At 53.5% G+C, this 20,458-nt stretch overlaps 1 protein-coding gene across 1 annotated transcript in view; it reads right to left on the bottom strand.

The window, feature by feature from the left end:
• The window catches only part of PREX1 (phosphatidylinositol-3,4,5-trisphosphate dependent Rac exchange factor 1), a 203,710-nt gene that overhangs the window by 24,707 nt on the left and 158,545 nt on the right, over positions 1 to 20,458 (bottom strand). Inside the window, exons 15-25 of the mRNA XM_054466932.2 lie at positions 16,939 to 17,011; positions 11,057 to 11,199; positions 9,259 to 9,351; positions 8,166 to 8,314; positions 6,413 to 6,498; positions 4,477 to 4,613; positions 3,702 to 3,822; positions 2,500 to 2,687; positions 2,011 to 2,172; positions 1,117 to 1,327; positions 418 to 694 (exon numbers count right to left, since the gene is read on the bottom strand). Coding sequence (XP_054322907.1) covers positions 418 to 694; positions 1,117 to 1,327; positions 2,011 to 2,172; positions 2,500 to 2,687; positions 3,702 to 3,822; positions 4,477 to 4,613; positions 6,413 to 6,498; positions 8,166 to 8,314; positions 9,259 to 9,351; positions 11,057 to 11,199; positions 16,939 to 17,011 — 1,640 coding nt within the window. The remainder of the gene's footprint in view (positions 1 to 417; positions 695 to 1,116; positions 1,328 to 2,010; positions 2,173 to 2,499; positions 2,688 to 3,701; positions 3,823 to 4,476; positions 4,614 to 6,412; positions 6,499 to 8,165; positions 8,315 to 9,258; positions 9,352 to 11,056; positions 11,200 to 16,938; positions 17,012 to 20,458) is intronic.

Genomic DNA, 20,458 nt, shown 5'->3' on the forward strand with positions numbered 1-20,458 from the left:
GGGGGCTGCACGTGTGTCCTGTTGTATTACAGCAAAAGGACAGCTTGTCCAGCTGCCTCACTTTCTGTGATGTTAAAATTATAAAGTTCTCTCCAGAATCTTTCAGCAGATAGTTTTAGCCTCACTGATGAGCGCTGCTATATCCATAATATTTCATTACACCAGTGGTTCTCAGTCAGGGATGATTTTCCCTGCAGGGGATATTTAGCAATGTCTGAAGACATTTTTGGTTGTCACAACCAGGTGAGGGGGTGCTACTGGCAGCTAGTGGATAGATGAAAAAGATACTGCTAAATAGCCTATAATATCCAGGACAGCCCCCCCACTACAAAGAATGATGCTACCCACGATGTCAATAAGGCCAGGATTGAGAACACCTGCCCCCGCTCACTCCAGACACCCCTGGCCAGCACTCACCTGTTGATCTGGGTGACATATTGCTTCATCTCCTTCAGGGCCACATCCAGCTTGGTGAAGAGCTGCAGGTAGGCATCCTGGATCTCACGGTCCTCCTGCTTGAGCAGGAAGCTGAGGCCCCGGTCTTCCTGACCAAGGGTCCCACTGGCCAGCCCAAAGCTGCCATCCTGGAGACCCTGGCCTTGGGGATCACCCTCTGCAGCAGGCAAGCACTTCCAGGAGGGAGCAGCCATGGTGGTGATACAGTGCTGGGTGTAGGACATGGGGTTCAGGTGGCCTGCATTGGAGGAAGGGAGAGCTCACTGGAAAACAGCCCCCAGCATCCACGGGGCCTTTGGGCGGAACAATACAAACCCATTTCAAGGATCCCAATGAAGGAGAAAAATGTCCCTTCTAAATACTCTTAATCCATTCAGTTACTTCAAGAAGACTGTTCCAGTCTGGTGCTAACATGCTTTTAACTATTGTGATCTTTTCCTGCCTGCAATGCAGACATGATGGCTGGTACCTCAGCAGACATCATCATCCACGAGGCATAAAGCCACATCTAGAGATGCTGCCCCACAAAGAGAGAAGGTCATCCCTGACAACCATGGAGCTGCCATTCCAGCCCTGGACGGCTGACCTTCAGACAAGTTTCAGTTTAAGCATCTGGAGTGCAACATCTCAACACAGTTTCTAATAGACACACACAGGTACCTTGCTCCGGGTCAAGGCCGATGAGGGAGGGTTTGCGTCCAAAGCGGATGCTGAAGGACCTGCCCACTGAGGGGGTGGTCTTGGGGTAGGACACTTCCATGAGGTTGATGTGGCAATTGGTGGGGCAGAAGTCCAGACCACACAGCGGGTGGGGCTCCAGGGGGGCTTGTTTGAAGGGTGGGCTGACCCTGCTCTTCAGCTGGGCTGCAAACTGAGAAAGTGGAGGCCATAAAGTCGTGAGTCACAGGGCAGGTTCTGGAAATAATGGCCCATACCCAGTACCCGCTTATTCCTGGCCTAGGCCAGACACCCCACAGTTGGACAAAATGCCAGTAGCTCCAAATGAGAAGGGGAACCCCTGGACTGTGTTTCACGGCTCAGGACTGCAGGGAAGGCCTGGAGGAACCCAAGGCCTCGGGGTGCCCACCCCATGCATGGCTCCATTTTGGCTGCCCCTGAGCCACCCTTAAGGCATTGTCTCTGCCCCAACCTCAGTTCATGACGTTCAGGGTCAATGTGCCTCTCCATCCCTATGGCGATTGGAACCAGGTGAGGCAACTGACCTAAGCCAAGCCAACAAGAACTCCCTTGGAGTTGACTTTCCCCTGGGCTTGCTGAGGCTAGAGCTATCAAGGGCCAACGTGTCCCCACCACGAGAAGGGCCTGCCTGAGAGTGAACCCAATGCAAGGAAAACGAAGCCAGGAGATGCGGGAGGCCACACTGCTACGATGTGATAAGGTCACCTCCGTCCTTTTCAGTAATACACACCATACATTCTCCTGTTTGTTTCAGCTGAGTTGGGTTGGGCTTTGTCATTTACAACCCAAATATCCCAGGCTGAGAAGCTATGTCTGGGACCCGTGGCAGAGTCCCCGGAGGGAGCAGGCAGGCACCTCCTGGTAGCAGGCAATCCTCTGGCCGATGCTCTCCAGCTTGGTGTCGCAGATGTTGCGGAACTCAAAGTGGGGCATGGTCATGATGGCGCTGCTCAGGGCCATGAGCCGCCCGCAGTTCTCCACGAAGACGCTGTCATCGGCAGCAAAGGCCTCGAGGATCTGCAGAAATGTCAACAGCTACTGAGCACTCCCTGTGTGCCGGGAAGATTTTAAGCGGTTCACCAGCAGTGACTCATAATACCCCCCCGGGAAGTCAGGTGTGTTGCTGGCCCATATTGCACAGGAGTAAACTGAGGCTAAAGGGACAAGACACTCTCCACAGTCCCACGCTACCTGGTGGGACAAGGACCAGAATTCAGGGCTCCAGGCTAAGCCTGAGGAAATGGGATTCGGGTGTCCCACCCAGCTCCTTCTCCCAACCTCTAATAAGAGAAACTGGCTTCAATCCCCCAGGGTAGGGCAGAGCCAGGCAGTGCCCAAGGAGACCTTGGCGGTGAGGCCGAAGCAGCCGCGGGGCTCCACGATCTTCTCCAGCACGTGGCACCTGACGCCTGCCGTGCTCACATACTCATACACCACGCCGTGTTCCAGGTGCACGTTGTCCACAGTCAGGGTGACCATGGGGCTGTCCTCACACAGGCTCAGCCGGGGACCCAGGGACAGCAGTGGGAAGGCTGGAAGCCAAAAGAGGTGACATCTGAGCAGACATCACAGGGAGGGAGGAAGGCGAGGCGAGGAGGATTCTGGAGGAAGCCTTCTAGGCAGTAGGAACAGCAAGTGCAAAGGCCCCAGGGCAGGAGTATATTCAGCCAGAGTAGCCAGAGCAAAGAGGCGAGTGGGGAAGTGATGGAAGGTGTTGGAGAGCCAGTCTGGACAAGATCACACAAGCCATCCAAGGCCTGGCCCTGAGGACAGAGGGAGCCATCGGAAGGTTCTCTTCTCATCTGGGGGAATAACCCCTGGGAGGAGAGGAAGGCAGAACAGGGAGAGCCATGAGCAGGCTACTGCCACCATCCTGGTGAGAAATGACAGTGGCTTGAACCAGGCAGCTGAAACGGGCAAGGAAACAGATTCTCCCCGAGAGCCCAAGGAGGACCACAGCCCTGTGGACACTGTGATTTCAGCCCAGTGGGACTTGGACTTCTGACCTCCAAAACTGTAAGTAGTAACTGTGTGTTGTTTAAGCTGCTGGGTTTGGGGCACTTTGCTATAGCAGCCGTCAGAAACTGACATAACATCGCGGGCATCGCGGCCATGCACAGTGGCGCACACCTGTAATCCCAGCACACTGTGAGGCCGAGGCAAGAAGATTGCTTCAGCCTAGGAGTTAAGAGACCAGCCTGGGCAATACAGGGAGACCTCATCTCTAAAAAAAAACCCTAAAATTTAAAAAATTAGCCAGGTGTGGTGGTGCACGCCTGTGATCCTAGCTACTCTGGAGGTTGAGGTGGGAGGATCACTTGAACCAGGGAGGTCAGGGCTGCAGTGAGCTGTGGTCACAACACTACACTCCAGCCTGGGTGACAGAGCCAGACCCTGTCTCCAAAAAGGAAAAAAAAAACAAACCTGCTGGCATGGAGATGGAATGGCTGGGAGGAGGGGAGGTGAGGGGACACAGGAGAGGACCCAGCCCCTCTGGAGTCTCAGTCCCTCTGGAAGCTCCTGTCATGCCATGCCCCGTCTATTACCTGAATCAGCCTGGTCTTCCTCCTGGGCCTGCTCGCCACTGGGGTCCTCAGTGGAGGCCTCCTGACTGGCTCGTGCTTCCTGGGCATCCTCATGGGTGTGGTAGATCCAATGGTACAAGCCCTGCCAGAAGCCAGAGTAAGGGGACAGCCATGGTGCCGGCAGGTTGGGAGGAGGGGACAGGGCTGAGGTGCGAACTGCCCCTGGGTTCCAGAGCTCTGGAAACTCACTGACCACCAGTCACACTCAGCCCTCACCGTGCACAGTCTATGCTCCATACAGAAGCCAGGGGATGTGAAAATGTGAGGCAGGGCCATGGGTGCAGACACGTTGTCTCTCCTGTGTCCCCTGGGTCTACAAACATGCCTGGTGCACAGCAGGTGCTCAACACACACACTGAGTGAACCAGTGAATCAATCAGTGAGGGAATCTCACCCTCCACCAGAACCCTGGCCCCCAACCAAACGGAGTATCCACTTTCACAACCCACTTGACTATCTGCCCAATATGCCTATGTGGTGAGGAGAGAGGGTCTGGTCACACCCATTTCACAGCTGTGAAAACCAAGACCCCCGAGTATCATGGCTAAGCTCCTTTGGTTTAAGGACGCAGCGGGAGCACAAAGCTCAGGCCCAGCTCCCTCTTGTTGGGTCAGCAGCTCCACCCTACTCACAACCAGTGGCACATGCAGGCTTTTCTCCAAAGAGAGGACAGCCCTCAGCCACCCGCTCCCACTCAGCAGACTTCTTTGATGGCCCCGGTTTCCGGTTGACTTACCAGGGCCTCTTCGCGCCGACTCCGGAATGCCTGGAAGTGCTCCAGGACCTCAGGGGCACCGTCGTTCATCACGTTGCTGCCATTGACCTTCAGAATGCACTGACCAGCACAGAGCCCTGCAGCCATGGCCTCAGAGCCTAAGGGGAACAGGAGCGCATGAGGCTGCAAGTACAAGCAGCCCGCTGAACACTGTCCCCCACCACCCACCACCGCAACCCCAGACACGCACAAAGACTCCACCTCCAGCCCTCCCACCCCAGAGCCACCCTCTGACACTCCAGTGCAAAGAATGGATTGATGTTCCCATTTTGCAGAAGAAGAAACTGAGGTTCAGAGAAGTAATAGCTGGCCCAAGGTCACGCAGCAAGGCAAACAGGATCCGATTCAGGCCCGTTTCACTCTAAAACCTCGTCTCCTTTAAAGTCCTGCAGCTGCCTTGTGCTACTGGGCCACGATCGGCCCCATTTGGCAGAAAGCGTGACGGGCTCAGAGAGGCAAAGCCATGCTCTCTAGGTCGAATGGCCAGAAGCCAAGATTCAAACCAGGCCTATGAGACTCCAAGGGCAAGGTTTTTCAGCTATTCCACAATCCCCAAACTGTAGGTCTTGAACCAGGGTTTTTTTGTAGTTCATGTGAAAGGTCTGAAAATGCAAACAAATGCCAAGCTTTGCCCAGACATGGGGCAATACCAGGCCTGAACGGTGTGGTGGTGCCAAGTACAGCCCCTGGTGACTTGCATGGCTTCAAACCCTGGCTCTGCCATAGACCGACCCTGGAACCTTCGGCAAGTCCCTTCACTCTCTGGAGCTTGGCTTCCTCATCTGTGAAATGGGAACGCTTATAAACCCTACCCTGAAGGTCCCGGGGAGACCCGATGAGCTAATACATGTGCAGCATTTAGCATCATGCCTGGCACTCAGTAAGTGCTCAAGAAATAGCAGCTGTTTTAATTTATTTTTACGTTCTTCGCCTATGAACACCTATTACTACCTATTATCAATATCTCTGCAGATGTTCTGAGGCAGGATTTCTCACCAAGGCACTGCTGACATTTTGGGCCAGATAATTCTGTGTGATTCTCTGGGGCTGTCCTGTGCACTGTGACATGTTTAGCAGGATCCCTGGTCTACCCACTAACTGCCAGAAACACCCCCTCCCCAGTTAGGACAAACAAAAATGTCTCCGGACAGGGCTGATGTCCTCTGGAGAGGAGGCTAAGTTGCCCCAAGGTGAGAATCACTGCTTTAAGGACAAAATGAAAACCTACTTTAAAATATTATCGAATTCTCAGTAACCTTCTGTCATGGTATGCATTTTCTTAACGAATACCTAGTAAACGCACAACTATGACCACACAAGTGAAAAATTTATGTTTAAACTTTAAAAGGGGGGGGCACTTAGATGCAAAAAAAGTTTGGGGGGCCCAGTATCATAGACCTACTTGGTTCTATCTCCAAGACGCAGTGACACCTTTAATAGCACACAAGGAATAGGCAATGCAGAAAGCAGAGGTCTTGAACTGGTGGCCTTTCCGCTGGATCCGGCCACAGAAGTATTGCGGCAGAGCCCCCAAATTTGCATTTGTGGCTTCTCTTAGAAAATCAAGTCTGGTGAGAGTGGACCCCCATTCCTGTCTGGCAATAAGGAGCTCCAGCTGAAGAGCCACTGCTCCTTCCAGAGTGAACATGTATTTTTTCACCTTGCCATAGTCCTCACCACTCCCCACTGTCTTCCACTGGGATCGCTACCCACTTGTAGCCTGCCTGACCCCAACAGGCATTTGTGTTTGCAAGTCTTGGCATCAGGCAAAGAAAATAAGTGCTGATGGTACATTGTCTGGCAGAAGCCTAGAGTTCAGAAGGCTCTGAACTCCTGCCACACAGACAGACCGACCATCTTCTGCACCTTTCCCCTCTCTCCCAAGGTTCCCACTCACCTCTCCCCACAGCATAGACGTACGGTGGGGCAGCTCCACGAATCTGGAAGCACAGTGTGTCTGGCTGGTCGGGGATTTTGATGATCCTGCACCAGGTAGAAGAGGCAGGGAAAAAGGCTGTGAGGAAAACCAGCATCGCTCCCAATAACCCCGGGGCTGACCCAGAGAGTTTCTGCCTTGGAAACACTGGGAAAATTCAGCCCAAAATGGTAGTAGCAACACCAGGCTTTCCAGCTCCCAAATAGAGAGAGAAACGACAATCAGGCAGAGCCCACACCACCAGGATCTTTGATTAAGCACAACCCACTGGCCTGCCCTTGGAGCTTCTGTCCTCGCACAGAAATTCCAGACCATCCTCCCACACCTTCTCCATCATTCTCCTGTCCTAAGGCCCTTGGAGGTGAGACAAGCACTCCAACCAATCAGTAGTTTAACAATCGCAGGTGGGAGGGTGAGAAGTGACCTGGTGGTACATCTCAGTGCTGACCCTAGAAAAACACCCACACAAGTCCCCTAGGAAGGCAGGTCTGGGCCATTCTGTGGGTCGATCCCCAAAGCAGAGAGGCAGCACCTGCCAGGGAGGGCAGTGGGTGTCACTGCTCCTGGAGCGTCAGTACCCTGCCCACATCCCCGTCTAGGGCATGTCTCCAACCCTGTGCTGCACAATCGTCCCTCCCATTCCCCCCTGCAGATAAAGCCGAGCTGGGAGCCTGCTCTCAAACCAGGTGTTTCCACAGCTTCCAGCAGACACATTCCACCCTGGTGCTTTCTGCCACTTCCACATACCAACCCATCGATCAACCACATTTTCCCTAAGTCAGCTCGCCTTTTTACTGAAATAATCATATTTAAAACTTTCCACCCCTCCTGTCAAGAGAAGATCTGTGTTAAATAAAAGGGAAAAGTGAAAAACCAAATGCATAATTTTTCAAAGAGAAAATGCTTTGCTTCCTGGTACCTACCCTAGCACAGGTCTGCTCCTCCCACCCCTGCTCTCGCGCTCTGCTAAGCCACCGCCTCCTCAGCTCCCCCCAGAGCCACCTTTGCCCCTGACAATCTGAGCTCCACTTGCAGCCACAGGACTTCAATCAGAAGCTTCCAGTGGCTCCCCATGGGTCCTTGCCAGGGGCCTCCAGGGCCTGGACCCCATTACCCCCCAGACCTCACTACCCAGCCCTCCCTGTCACTCACTGCTCCAGCCCCATCAGCTTCCTTCTGCTCTTCCAAAGCGCCAGACACCGTTCCACCTCAGGGCCTCTGCCCTGGCTGCTTCCCCTGCCTGGGGCCCTCTTCCTCCAGAAATCCCCTTGGCTTCCCCCTCATCTGCTTCGGGTCTTCACCCCGACTCGCAGTGACGTCTCCCTGACGGCCATCCCTCTGCACACTCTGGCCCCTTTCCCGGGTTTATAGAAACTTATCTGTGCCACGCTCACCAGCACAGGCTCAGTGTCTTACTTCTGTATCTGCCCATCATCTGTCTCCTGCTCCCTCCCCCAACTAGATCTGAGATCTATGAATGGCAGGAAGTGCATGCGTCCCCACATGGCTGGATTTCCAGGGCCCAAACTGCCACCCAGCACAGAGTGGCACTCTGTAAACAACTGCCGAATGAATGAAGGTCCAGCTTGTGTCATGTGCCTCCAGCAATGGGTCCCAGCCACAGGGGACCAGGACAGTTCATGCCACCCCAGCCCTCGGCCACCACTCAGCCTGAGAGGCAGGGCTGCTGGACACCCTGCCCGGGGACACTCACTCTTTGGCCTTGGTGGCCACCAGGAGGCGCAGAGGGCGGCGGGAGCAGAAGGACTGGTTGAGGATGGACTCCACCTCCGAAAACGGCCGCAGGAACACCAGGTCCTCATTGATGGAGTAGATCTTCCTCCCCACCTGCAGGCCGGCCATCTGGGCAGGGACGGCAGGGAACAGACGTGCACACCAGTTACTAAGCTCCTTCCCTCCTCACCAAAGAAGCTCAAATGTGTTCAGCAGAAGGGTGCTGGCCCAAGGGATCTGGCAGGACTGGGTGACTGCGTGCTGTCTGTGGTAAGCAGTTGAGGGGCACAAAGGACCTGGTTCTGCCTCATGAGCCACAAAGGGAAGCTCATGGGAGGGCAGCTGGGAAACGTATTCCTCCTGAGGGGAAACTCTGCTGGGGCCTGACCCTGTTGTGTGGGGACACGAGGGTCACACCGGGGTGGCCACCTTGTGTCTGTGAGGGCCTGGCCAAGAAAGATGAAGACCTGCTGACCTGAAGCAAGATTCACAACTGCCTCCTTCCAACTGCTCACATCACTGGCAAGGTCAACCTAGCCACTCCAGCCATGGGTATGTGGCTACTTGCAGCCCAAAGCATTCCTAATTGCCACAGGGGCAAGCTGGGCTCCAGCCAGCACAGCAGGTGCATCTCCCCCACCCATCTCCACACGCCCCAGGCAAAGCCGGAAGGCCCCAGGGCTGAAGCCTCGGCCAGCCACACCCTCACTCTCCTAACCTATCCTCCTGTAGGCTTTGCATCCAACAGCAATGAGCTTATCTTATTCAAGCCACTGTGACTGGTTGCAGAAAACTGAGACACCTGCTTTTTTCCTGTACCTCCCCACAGTGTCCAGCAGAGGGCAGTGGTGGAACACACCAGGAGCACAGCCCCAGGCCTCTGCACTCACTCCCAGCTCCTGCAGCCACTGCGGACAGTGGGTCCTGGACTCAGTTTCTCCACGTGGGCAATGAGAGAAGAGGAGTCAGCGATCATTCCAGAATCTCCTGGGCTGGGCTGCCTCAAGGAGGGTGAAAGACACCCCGCTCTGCCACCTGCACACGGTCCCTGCCAGCTCCCCGGAGGGCCTCACCTCAGCCAGCGAGCCCCTCTGGACGGACTTCACCACCACAGCCTTATTCTTCTCCTCGATGTCGAAGCCATAGTCCTCCTCCTGTGGCAGGATCTGTGGGCCCAGGGCAGAAGGAACCCAGTCAGGGAGCGAGGTGGGCCTGCAGCCAGCCCCACTGCGGCCCCCACAGGACCATGACTTCGTCCCAGGTCTAGTAGGGAAGCGGCTGGATCCAGGGGGGCGAGACAGAGCAAAACGCAAACAGCACCTGGCAGAGAGCCAGTGCTCACTCTGTGCCTGCCACTGGCTTAACGAATCACACAGATCCAAAGGTGTCCAGCCACCAAGAACGTGGAGTCAGGGAGTTTAGGGAGGAGTGGCCCCACCCCAGGGCAGGATGGCAGGCGTGCTAGAAACAGGTCTGGGGGTTCCCCAGTGCGGGGGATACAGGGAAAGGCACTCATTCGGTCAACAGACATTGACTGAGACGCTGCCCATCACACGGGCCAGGCAGTTCTCATGGGTGCTGGAGACACCATCTAGAACAAGACAAACAAGCCCAGCCCTGCTTAGTGCGGGAGGCCGACTATAAACGAATAAACAAAAGAAATATAGGATGTGATGCAGGGAGTGTACATAGTTGGAATTAAAGCACTTAATGGGATAGGGCACGGCAAGGGGGCAGAGAAGGTGCTATCGGAACTGAGGCCTGAACAAAATGAAAAACAAAACTTCATAAAGAGTGGAGGAACATGCTCCAGGCAGCAGGCACAGCACGTACAAAGGTCCTGAAGGAGGCCCCAAGGCACTGGAGGATAAGAAAAGAGATCAGGAGGTCAGGCGGTCAGGCGCAATGGCTCACGCTTGTAATCCCAGCACTTTGGGAGGCCGAGACAGGTTGATCACTTGATCCCAGGAGTTCAAGACCAGCCTGGGCAACATAGCAAAACCCTGTCTTTATAAAAAATACAAAAATTAGCTGGGTGTGGTGGCGCAGGTCTGTTGTCCTAGCCACTGGGGAGGCAGAGGAGAGGAGAGAGGAGAGAGGGGAGGGGAGAAAGGAGAAGGGAGGAGAGAGAGGGGAATGGAGGGGAGGGGAGGAAAGAAAGGGGAGGGGAGAAAGAAAAGGAAAGAAGGAAGGGAGGGAGGGAGGGAGGGCGGGCGGGCACGAGAGAGAGAAAGAAGAAAAGAAAACAAGAAAAGAAAAGAGAAAAGAAAGAAGAGAGAGGAAGGAAGGAGGAAGGGAGTGAGAGAGGAAAGAGGGAAGGGAAGGGGAGGGGAGTGAGAAGTTTAATTTTATCCTAAGTGTGACGGGAAGCATTGGGGGACTTTACAGTGAGAGGAATGAAATCAGAGGGAACAGCAGTCCCTGCTGTACTATGGGAGAGAAGTTAATGGAGCCGTCTTCATATGAGTCAGGCTTCAGCTCCAACCCTGGCAGTGACCAGAAACCTAACCTCTGAGCCTCTGTCTTGACTGCCTGCTGCAGGCCACGCGTTAAGATGGGGGCTGCTGTGGGGTATGCAGGATGAGTTGCTTCAGGAGGCCAACCTCTCTATACAGTGTATGGGGAGGGGACAGGAGAGGCAAGGGAACAGAAAGGGAGACCTGCAAGCCCAATCTCTTTTGTTAGGAGGGTAGTCTCAGCCAGTGATGCAGCCTGGCCTCTTGGCAGAGTTGCCCCCGACCACCTAGAATCCACCTATTCTGGTACTCCAAGCTGAGCCCCCTTCTCTGTGCATAGGTGGAAGGTCGCCCAGCTCCCATGCCTGCAGGGGGCTCTGGCAAGGAAGCGACAGCAGCTCTGTTGTGCTCCTACCAGCAGGCGCTTGGCCAGAATGTTCTCCACCAGCTTGAAGTCGTTGCGAAGCTGTTTGTTCTTGCTGCTGGTCCCCTCCATCTCCTCGTCAGCATGAAAGCGGAAGTACTGGGACTCATCCCTGAACTCGCTCTTCTCCAGCACTGCAGATCCACAGATGTGCACTCAGTGGTCAGATTCACATGGGAAAGTTTCAGCCATGTTTGCCAACTGGCAGGCACAGGCTGGAACTAGGCCATGGACACGTTTGGTTTGGCAAACACAATTCTATTAAAATGGAATCATATGCCAACACTAACATATTAGGATATTTCACAAAGCAATCTGGCTTTCTGACTTCTCTTGAAAAGTCTGAACTTGCCTCACCTGCTATAAAAAGACATTAATATGTTACAAAGCCATAGTAACACACACAGTGTGGAAATGCAGTAGAAACAGATCAATAACCAGCAGAAGGGAATAGAAGTCACATAAGAGGACTAAGTGTTTGCAGGAACTTAGTCTATGATGATGATATATGATCACAGAGTATTCTGCAGATGGTGCATGGAAAACTGACTTGCCGAGGGGGGGAAAAAATTGAATCCCTACCTCACACCATATACAACAATAAACTAATGAATGGATTAAAGACCTACGTATGAACAGTAAAACAAAGCCAACAAAACTAAATACAGGATGACATCTTTGTCCTAGAGGAGAAAAGGAGTCTGTGTATAAGACCCTCTTGTACTAGACTAAAATTAGACCTCCATTCGATAACAACTCCATAGGCAGATGGCAGATGTGAAGATAATTATAGTGTCCAAAACCAACAGGAATAAATATCTAGAATATAAAAACCTCTAACAAATCAACTAGAAAAAGCTCAGAAGTTCACAGATAAATGGGCAAAGGATATGAACAGTCAATTAACATAAGCAAACTCCAATGAGCAGTAATTTGTGAAAAGGCGCTCAGACCTCTCAGAAGGAAATGATGCTGAGACACTTGAGACCAAAAGTTGGCAAACTCAGTCCCCGCAGGCCAAATCTGCTCCACTACCTGATCTTATGAATAAAGTTTTATTGGCACACAGCTACAGCCATTTGTATTTGTACTTGTATTATCTGTGGCTGCTTTTGAGCCACAAGGACAAAGTTGGATACTGTGACAGAAGCTGTACGGCCCACAAAGCCTAAATTGTTACTAAGTGGCCCCTTACATAAAAAAATATACTGACCCCGGCCAGTGGCGGTGGCTCCGCCTGTAATCCCAGCACTTTGAGAGGTCGAGGCGGGCAGATTACCCAAGGTCGGGAGTCCCAGACCAGCCTCAGACAACATGGAGGAACCCTGTCTCCACTAAAAATACAAAATTAGCTGGGCATGGTGGCGCATGCCTGTAATCCCAGCTACTCGTGAGGCTGAGGCAGGAGAATTGCTTGAACCCGGGAGGTGGAGGTTGCAGTGAGCTGAGATCACGCCATTGCACTCCAGCATGGGCAACAAGAGCGAAACTCCATCTCAAAAAAAAAATATATATATATATATACACACACACACACACACACACATACATATATATAAAATATATAGTATGTATATAACATATATAATGTATATAATATGTGTGTGTGTGTGTGTATACACACACACGCACACACACACACACACTGACCCCTTTCTAGGACAAGCCAGGAAAATGAATAAAAATAATCAGTATCAACCAATTGGTGATCTGATCCCTGTAACTTACAACTTAACTGGGCAGCTCCCAGTGCCAGGCACACTGGGGAGGCATGCTAAGTTCATCCACTCCTTGGACAAGGATTTGCTGTGCCCCTTTCATAGATGGGGAGACTAAGACTCAGGCCCCTATGTCACACAGCCAGCAGGCAGCAGGCAGCAGAAGGGCCCTCATCAAGCCTCCTTCCTCTCCTCCTCCTCTCCCCACACTGCCCCAGGCAGGCCTGTTAGATGAGGCAGGGCTGAGTATAAACAGTGCACAAAGGTGGAAATCAAGGCTCGGAGAGGTAAAGGCAGCTGTCGGAGGCCAGTAGGTGCCTGAAACAAGGGAAACGAGCTGCCTTAGCCATGAGACATCCCCTTTGTCCCTGAAGACAGAGGCTTTTTCTGGATGTGGTGACTCAGTGTAAAGCAGCCAGGGGCGTTTCTTTCTTTCTCCTTAGTTTTCCGGGACACTTCACCTGGAACTCTACCTGTTTGTGAGTCCCTTTCTCAGGCCACCCCTGTTACCTTTTTGAGAAAACAGACACACAAATTGCCACTTTCCCCAGAGCTGGGGAGCCAGGCCCTAGGCGGCCGCTGGCTTCGACTCCACTATAAACATTAAGTTAGAAGATTCCAGGAGTGGGAGGAAGAATTGCAATGTTGTATATTGGCCAAAATATTTGTGGAAAACAGCGTGGAATCCCTCAAGTCCACGAGCTCAGCCAAGCGAGCTACCGACCTCAATACCTTTCCCTCGAGGCTGTTGGTCTGGCTTTATAGGATACTCTCAGAGCTGGGTTCAAATCCCTGCTCAGCCCCTTCCTGTCTTCATGCCCTTTAGCCTCTCCGAGCCTCAGTTTCCTCGTCTACAAGAATAATAACAGGACCAACATGCTGGGGTGGCTGTGGGGATTAAACGGCAAGCCTCAGTTTCCCCACAAGTGCCTAAAGCAAGAGGGCCAGACCCCAGGCCAGCTCTAAGGTGGGAATACCTTAGGGTCTGTAGGCTCAGTTCAGCCCCAGTTCGAGGTACCTCAAAAGGTGCCACAGAGGCCCCTCCCCATCACCCATCCTGCACCTCACCCTGTATTTTGCTGCAGCCACAACCCTGGAATTGGCCCTTTCCTATTTTAGCCTATTTTTGAGTTCGTGGCAGCGAACAGAGGAGCAGGGTCACGCCCTGCAATTTCTCTCCCTGAGAGGCCTTGAGGACATCAGGATTGCCTGGGAGTCACCACCCAGCAGAATGTCCACAGCCAGCAGCCTTCCCGGAATAGCAGCTGGGGAGGACCCCTAATTACCCTCACCCACAAATGAGAGGTTGTGCCCAGCTGACTGGCGGGAGGCTCGGGGCTGTCAGAGGGCCCCGAGGGAAACAGAGCAGCTTCTGGGAATGAAGGACTTTGGTGAGATGAGGTGGATGCGTGAAAATGCCCTCAGCCATCCAGACTGGCCCTTACCTGCCCACCTCAGCTGGGGAAACTGGAAGCTAAAGAGTGAGTCCTATTCCCACAGAACTCTGGGCATGCTGAGCGCAGAGGAGGGGAATGCAAGGCCTCCAGTGGAAAACTGGAGAAACTGAGGCCCAGAGAGGCGCATGGGCCTATTGGGAGTCAGCTGAGTCAGGGACCTGCTGGCCACAAGGGAGGGGATAGACCCAAAGGCCTCTCAGCTCTCCAGCACGTGGCTTACTCTGCCAAGGGAACCGCAAATCCAGCAGGCCGACCAGGGCTCAACAAACTATGGCCCGGCTGGGTGTGGTGGCGCATGCCTGTAATCCTAGCTACTCAGGAGGCTGAGGCAGGAGAATCACTTGAACCTGGGAGGCAGAGGTTGCAGTGAGCCGAGATCACGCCATTGCACTCCAGCCTGGGTGACAAGAGTGAGACTTCGTCTCAAAAAACAAACTATGGCTCACCACCTGCTTTTCTAAATAAAGTTTTATTGGCACACAACCATACCCATTTGTTTACATACTCTCTGTAGCTGCTTTTGTGCTACAAAGGCAGAGTTAGAGTTAAGCAGCTGTGACAGAGTTTGCAGATCTCTGAATTAGAACTAAAAAAGCCAATATCAGAAAAGAGAAATAGCCAAAAGGCCTTCCTGTGGCTCAGGGTTTTCTGAATCTGACCACTTCTAACCCCTTGCAATCACCAGGTCCCAGCCATAACCTCCTTCCCCTGGACTATCATGACCACCTCCTTGCTGGCATCCCTGTTTCCTTCCCCTGCACACATCACATGCACGTGCGTGCACACACATACAAGTGTGCGTGCACACACACACACACACGGGACTGTTATCCATCCTGGTGATCACTCTGCTCCCAGAGCCTGGCACGGTGCCTAGAACACCAAAGACACCGCATGTGATGTCAGAATGAACAAAAACAGAAAGGAGGGATGGGATCCGCCTAACAGGGAGAGAACAGCCCCTTTAAAAAAAGAGAATCTGGCAGGGCGCAGTGGCTCACACCTGTAATCCCAGCACTTTGGGAGCCCGAGGCGGGCAGATCACGAGGTCAGGAGATCGAGACCATCCTGGCTAACACGGTGAAACCCCATCTCTACTAAAAAATACAAAAAATTAGCCAGGTGTGGTGGCAGGTGCCTGCAGTCCCAGCTATTCGGGAGGCTGAGGCAGGAGAATGGCGTGAACCCAGGAGGTGGAGCCTGCAGTGAGGCAAGATCGCGCTACTGCACTCCAGCCTGGGCGACACAGCAAGACTCCGTCTGAAAAAAAAAAAAAAAAAGAATCCGAGCTAGGAGCAGAGTGATGACGGAAAGGAGCTATTTTAGCTGGGGTTGTGGGGAGGCCCTCACTGGGGAGGGGTCGACTGAGCAGAAACACTGAGTTACCTGCAGGGATGAGGCAGGCAGGGCACCCTGGCAAGGAAACTGCAAGTGCAGAGGCTCTGAGGAATGTTCTAGAAACAGGAAAATGGCACCTTGGCAGGGGTTAAAGGTTTACCTGTCCTGCTGAAAGGACAGGAGACTCAGGGATCCCCCAGGGCCTTCAAGGGGAGAGGCTACATAGCCCAGTAGTTGAGTGTGTAGCCTCTAAACCTGTACGACCTGGGTTCTAATCCCAGCTCCAGATGGCCTGAATTCTAATCCCGACCCCAGGCGGCCTGAATTCTAATCCCGGCTCCAGGCGGCCTGAATTCTAATCCCGGCTCCAGGTGGCCTGAATTCTAATCCCGGCTCCAGACGGCCTGAGTTCTAATCCTGACTCCAGACGGCCTGAGTTCTAATCCCAGCTCCAGATGGCCTGAGTTCTAATTCTGGCTCCAGACGGCCTGAGTTCTAATCCCAGCTCCAGATGGCCTGAGTTCTAATCCCGGCTCCAGATGGCCTGACTTCTAATCCCAACTCCAGATGGCCTGAATTCTAATCCCGACTCCAGACGGCTTGAGTTCTAATCCCGGCTTCTACTTGCCATGTAACCTTGAGAAAGTTTCTTAACTATCTGAGCTTCTATCCCCTCATCTATAAAATGGGGCTGATGTTAACATCCACATCAAAGGGCTGCTGTAAGTATTAAACTAATAAATATATGTGAAGTGTCTAGAAAGAGCCCAGGCACACAGAACACTAACTTTTGTTGTAATTTAAACCGGTGTCCATGGAGCCACTTCGTCCTCCTTCTTGCCACCTTCCTGCCTCAAGAACATCTCGGAATTCACCCCCCAATACCTGCCTCTCTCAGTGGAAAGAAAAGCCACTTCTCTGAGGGAGGAGGCTGGGGAAAGAGGCAGACATTCCAGGAAGGGCTTCCTGCCTCTCACATTCACAACCCACCCGCCCACTGTCCCACAGGGCACAGCTCCTCCTTCCCCACGGAGGCCTTTGGGCCAGGCCTGCCTCATCTGGCCTCGCTGCCTACCCTGGAAGGCCGCATCCCGCCCAGGACGAAGGCCACAGGAAACCCATGGGTTGGACTTCAAATCTAGCCCATGTCCTTCCAGCCATTTTGGTCCCCAGTGGACACGAGAAGCCATTTCTCGATCGGTTCAGAACAGGAAGGGGAGGGAGGTGGGATTCGTGAGCCACCCCAAACCCCCGAGGGTCTAGAGAGCCACAGACCTGGCTTCAGTCCTCCCATACTCCCCCAAACCATCAGCTCCAGGAAGCAAGGTCCTGGGGCTGGGCTGCAGGTGGGGGTGGTTACCGTGGTGCATGAAGCCATTGTTGCACAGACCCACGCCAAGCGCCACTGCCTCCTCCCGAGTCTGGCAGTCTCCCTGGAATGGAACAAGAAGGGGAGGGTGTTAGGTGGCAGCATCCGAGAGGCCATGCATGGCCAGCGAGAAGCCCACAACCACCCAAGAAGGGAGGCTCCATGAGGGCCAGGGGCTGTCTGTTTTGTTTACTGCAGTAACCCCAAAACATGTTTGTGATCATTATGTTTTATTATTATTTTTTTTTTGAGACAGAGTCTCACTCTATCGCCCAGGCTGGAGTGCAGTGGTGTGATCTCGGCTCACTGCAAGCTCCGCCTCCTGGGTTCACGCCATTCTCCTGCCTCAGCCTCCAGAGTAGCTGGGACTACAGGCACCCGCCACGATGCCCGGCTAGTTTTTTGTATTTTTAGTAGAGATGGGGTTTCACCGTGTTAGCCAGCATGGTCTCAATCTCCTGACCTCGTGATCCACCCGCCTCGGCCTCCCCAAGTGCTGAGATTACAGGCGTGAGACACCATGCCTGGCCCCGTTTGTGATTATTATTAATAAACTCCAAACAAGACTATTTTATTGTACTGTGATCAACACCGCAAAGAAAAAATGGAGATTTTAAGTGGCAGATGATGTTGGCTGCCTAGCAACACCTTTTCCATTCCTCCCCGGTCCAGAAGCCCTCATCCATCTCCAGCCTCCCTTGCAGCTACAGGTGGCCAATAAGCTATAAGCAGAAATCACTGGTGGGATGCTCTGGCAAAACCCCTGGTCCCTGGCCCTTTCTTTCTTTTCCTCCTGCCTCGAACAAAGATGTGATGCTGGAACTCTCGCAGTCACTTTAGACTACAAGGTACCCTCATGGCTGGAAACACACTAAGGAAGGCAGAGCAGAGAGACACAGAGAGTGTGGTCCCCAAAGATATCAGGAGACACTCTGGCAGCTCTGAACCACCCACCTCTGGACTTCTCTCATGCCACAGAAACACAAACCCTAATTTGGCTCAGCTTCCATAATTGTGTCTCTAATACTAGAAATCAAGTTCAATTGCTAACTGACCAAGCACCAGCTAATAAGACGACTGGGGAAGCCTACCAGGGGCTTCTGAAAAACACCTTCCTCCCCAGGTAAAAGGGAAAAGCAGCACCACTCCTCCCTGCCAGGGATAAAGTCATGTGAGAAAGTGATGCTCAGGATGGTGGGGTGACGAATGGAAGATTTTTCTGTCTGCTACTGAGCCCATAAACCAGCCCTGGAACCACCTAGCTCCATGCTTCTTGATAGGTGGCATCTCTGTAAGCCACTGTTCAGTTGGGTTTGTTATCCTGGCAAATGAAAATATTCCAAACTGATACAATTTGAACCAAGGCAATCTGACTCATCTCAGGACTTCCCCAAGGAAGTGACATCCAACCCGAAACGTGAAGAATGAACAGGCACGGCCCGTGTGCTGGACCCTGTGGGTTTGGCCTTTGGGGCCAACTCTCCCAGGTGGGATGTCATCTTGGTGGGGCAGTTGATCAAGGTTTGCAGCCCTCCTAGGCCAGGCTGAGGCCAAAGGGATGCTCCCTGCCTCAGGAACATGACACTTGAGTGGAGGACCCCAAGGACAAGGAACAGCAGCGCTGATTGTCCCCCACAGCGGTGTACTGGACAGAGCCTCCATGTGCTAGCTTCTCAGCATTTCCCGGTGCCAGTTCTTCCTAAGGCCTCCTAAGCCTGCCCTGACTTTGTGAGTGCCCCACCTCCCTTCAATGAGTCACCTTTTTTATTCCCCCTTCAATTAGCCAGGGCCTGTTTCTGTTGCTTGCAACCCAAATACACTCAATACGTCCAGGCCAAGTGTGTGACACGTGTGTGTGTGTGCGTGCACGCGTATGTGCAGGTGGGAGGGACTGTCAAGCAGAGGAAACAGCAGGGGCAAAGGTCTGGAGATGGGCAGAAGCTTGGAGTGCAGAGGAACCAGAAAGCAGCATGGCCGGCCAGGGGAGGACAAGCTGAGTCAGGCCCGTGGGGGCCAGGAGCCGGCACTGCTGTGTCCCCGCTCAATCCTAAGTGCTGGGAACGGGGCTGACCTAGAGTCCCTGCTCAATAGCTGTCTGCTGATTTAATAAAGGAGTGGTCAGCAGGGGCCAGATTGTGTAGGAGCTTGCAGCCAGATCAATGAGCTTGAACTCCAAAGAGACAGCCACAGGCACCACCTCCTCTCACTGAAACGCCTCCCAGAATGAGGAGCCCTGAGAGGCCCCGCCTGTCCCCTCCCGTCCACAGCCAGAGGGGATTTTCCAACCAGAGGAGACAGGGGTGCTATTCAGAGGCAGCAGGACTCAGCCCTGGGCAGAAGGCCTGGGGCAGAGCCTCTGGCCTTAGCATTTCACCACACTGCCTGCCCTGGCTAACTGCATAAAGACACATTTCTCCCACAGGACCCCAAGCCAGTGGCCGGAGGGCCTGCAGATTGGGAACCCTGCCAGGGGAGGTGGCTATGAGAGGCCATATCCACAGCAGCCGCCCCCACACCGTGAGGGGCTGGCGGTGGGGAGGCCAGCAGGGCCCAATGGCGGCAGGCCCTAGCTCTGCAGATGGGAGGCCCGGCAGGCAGCTGGAGCCACCTGGCCTTCTGAGGCGCTCACAGTCCCAGCCTCCCCACAGGGTCTTGGAGCTCCTAAAGCTAGGCCAGCAGGGACTCTGAGGTCAACAGTGATACAGAAGGCCCAGATGTGCCACCTGAACAGGAAGCCCTGCCACCTCCCTGAAGCTCTCTGGGAAGGATGCAATTTCTCCCCTCCCAGAGGAAGCCACCGTACACAAGACCCCTGCAACCTCCCCCGCCATGCTTCCCTGCCTTGACACTCCCACCTGCCTGCCCACCCCCAGGTGCCCTCTGCACACCTCAAGGCCTTTGCACTTGTCCTTTCCTGCACACCTGGAATGCCCTGCCCCGGCTTTGCAGGTCTCAGGGCCGGGCCACCTCCTCAGAGAGTCCCATCCTTAACTACCTGAAAGTAGCCCACCAAACATTCCTCCACCCATCCTCTCAATAAACGCTCACCAGTCCCATACACTCAGTACCTTGCAAGGCATCTGTGCCACCCTGTCCCAGTCTGAAATTAACTTACCCGTGTATACATTTTGCTTAAGGTCTGCTGTCCACTGGGTGTAAGCTCCATGCAGGCAGGGACACTGCCTGCCATGTTCACCTCATCATCCCACATCAAAATTCAAAGTCTAGTACTTGGTGGGGCACAAAAAGTGGAAAGAAGGGAAGAAAAGGGATGTGATGGGAGAAGGGAGAAGGGACAGAAAGAAGGGAGAAGAGAGGACCTAGTTTGGAAACTGATTCTGAACTCACCTCCCTGTCTCGGTCTGTCTAAAGTGGTGGGGAGAGTGTCTCCATCCCATCAAGTTCTCGTGAGGACTGAATGAGACACTCTGTGCAAGACCCTCGGCCCAAAGCCTGGCACACAGGCAGCATTTGATAAACGTCAGCTGTTCTGATTAGTTATTTTTTCACT

The sequence above is a fragment of the Pongo pygmaeus genome, chromosome 21 (assembly GCF_028885625.2).
Source record: "Pongo pygmaeus isolate AG05252 chromosome 21, NHGRI_mPonPyg2-v2.0_pri, whole genome shotgun sequence".
Lineage (NCBI taxonomy): Eukaryota > Metazoa > Chordata > Mammalia > Primates > Hominidae > Pongo > Pongo pygmaeus.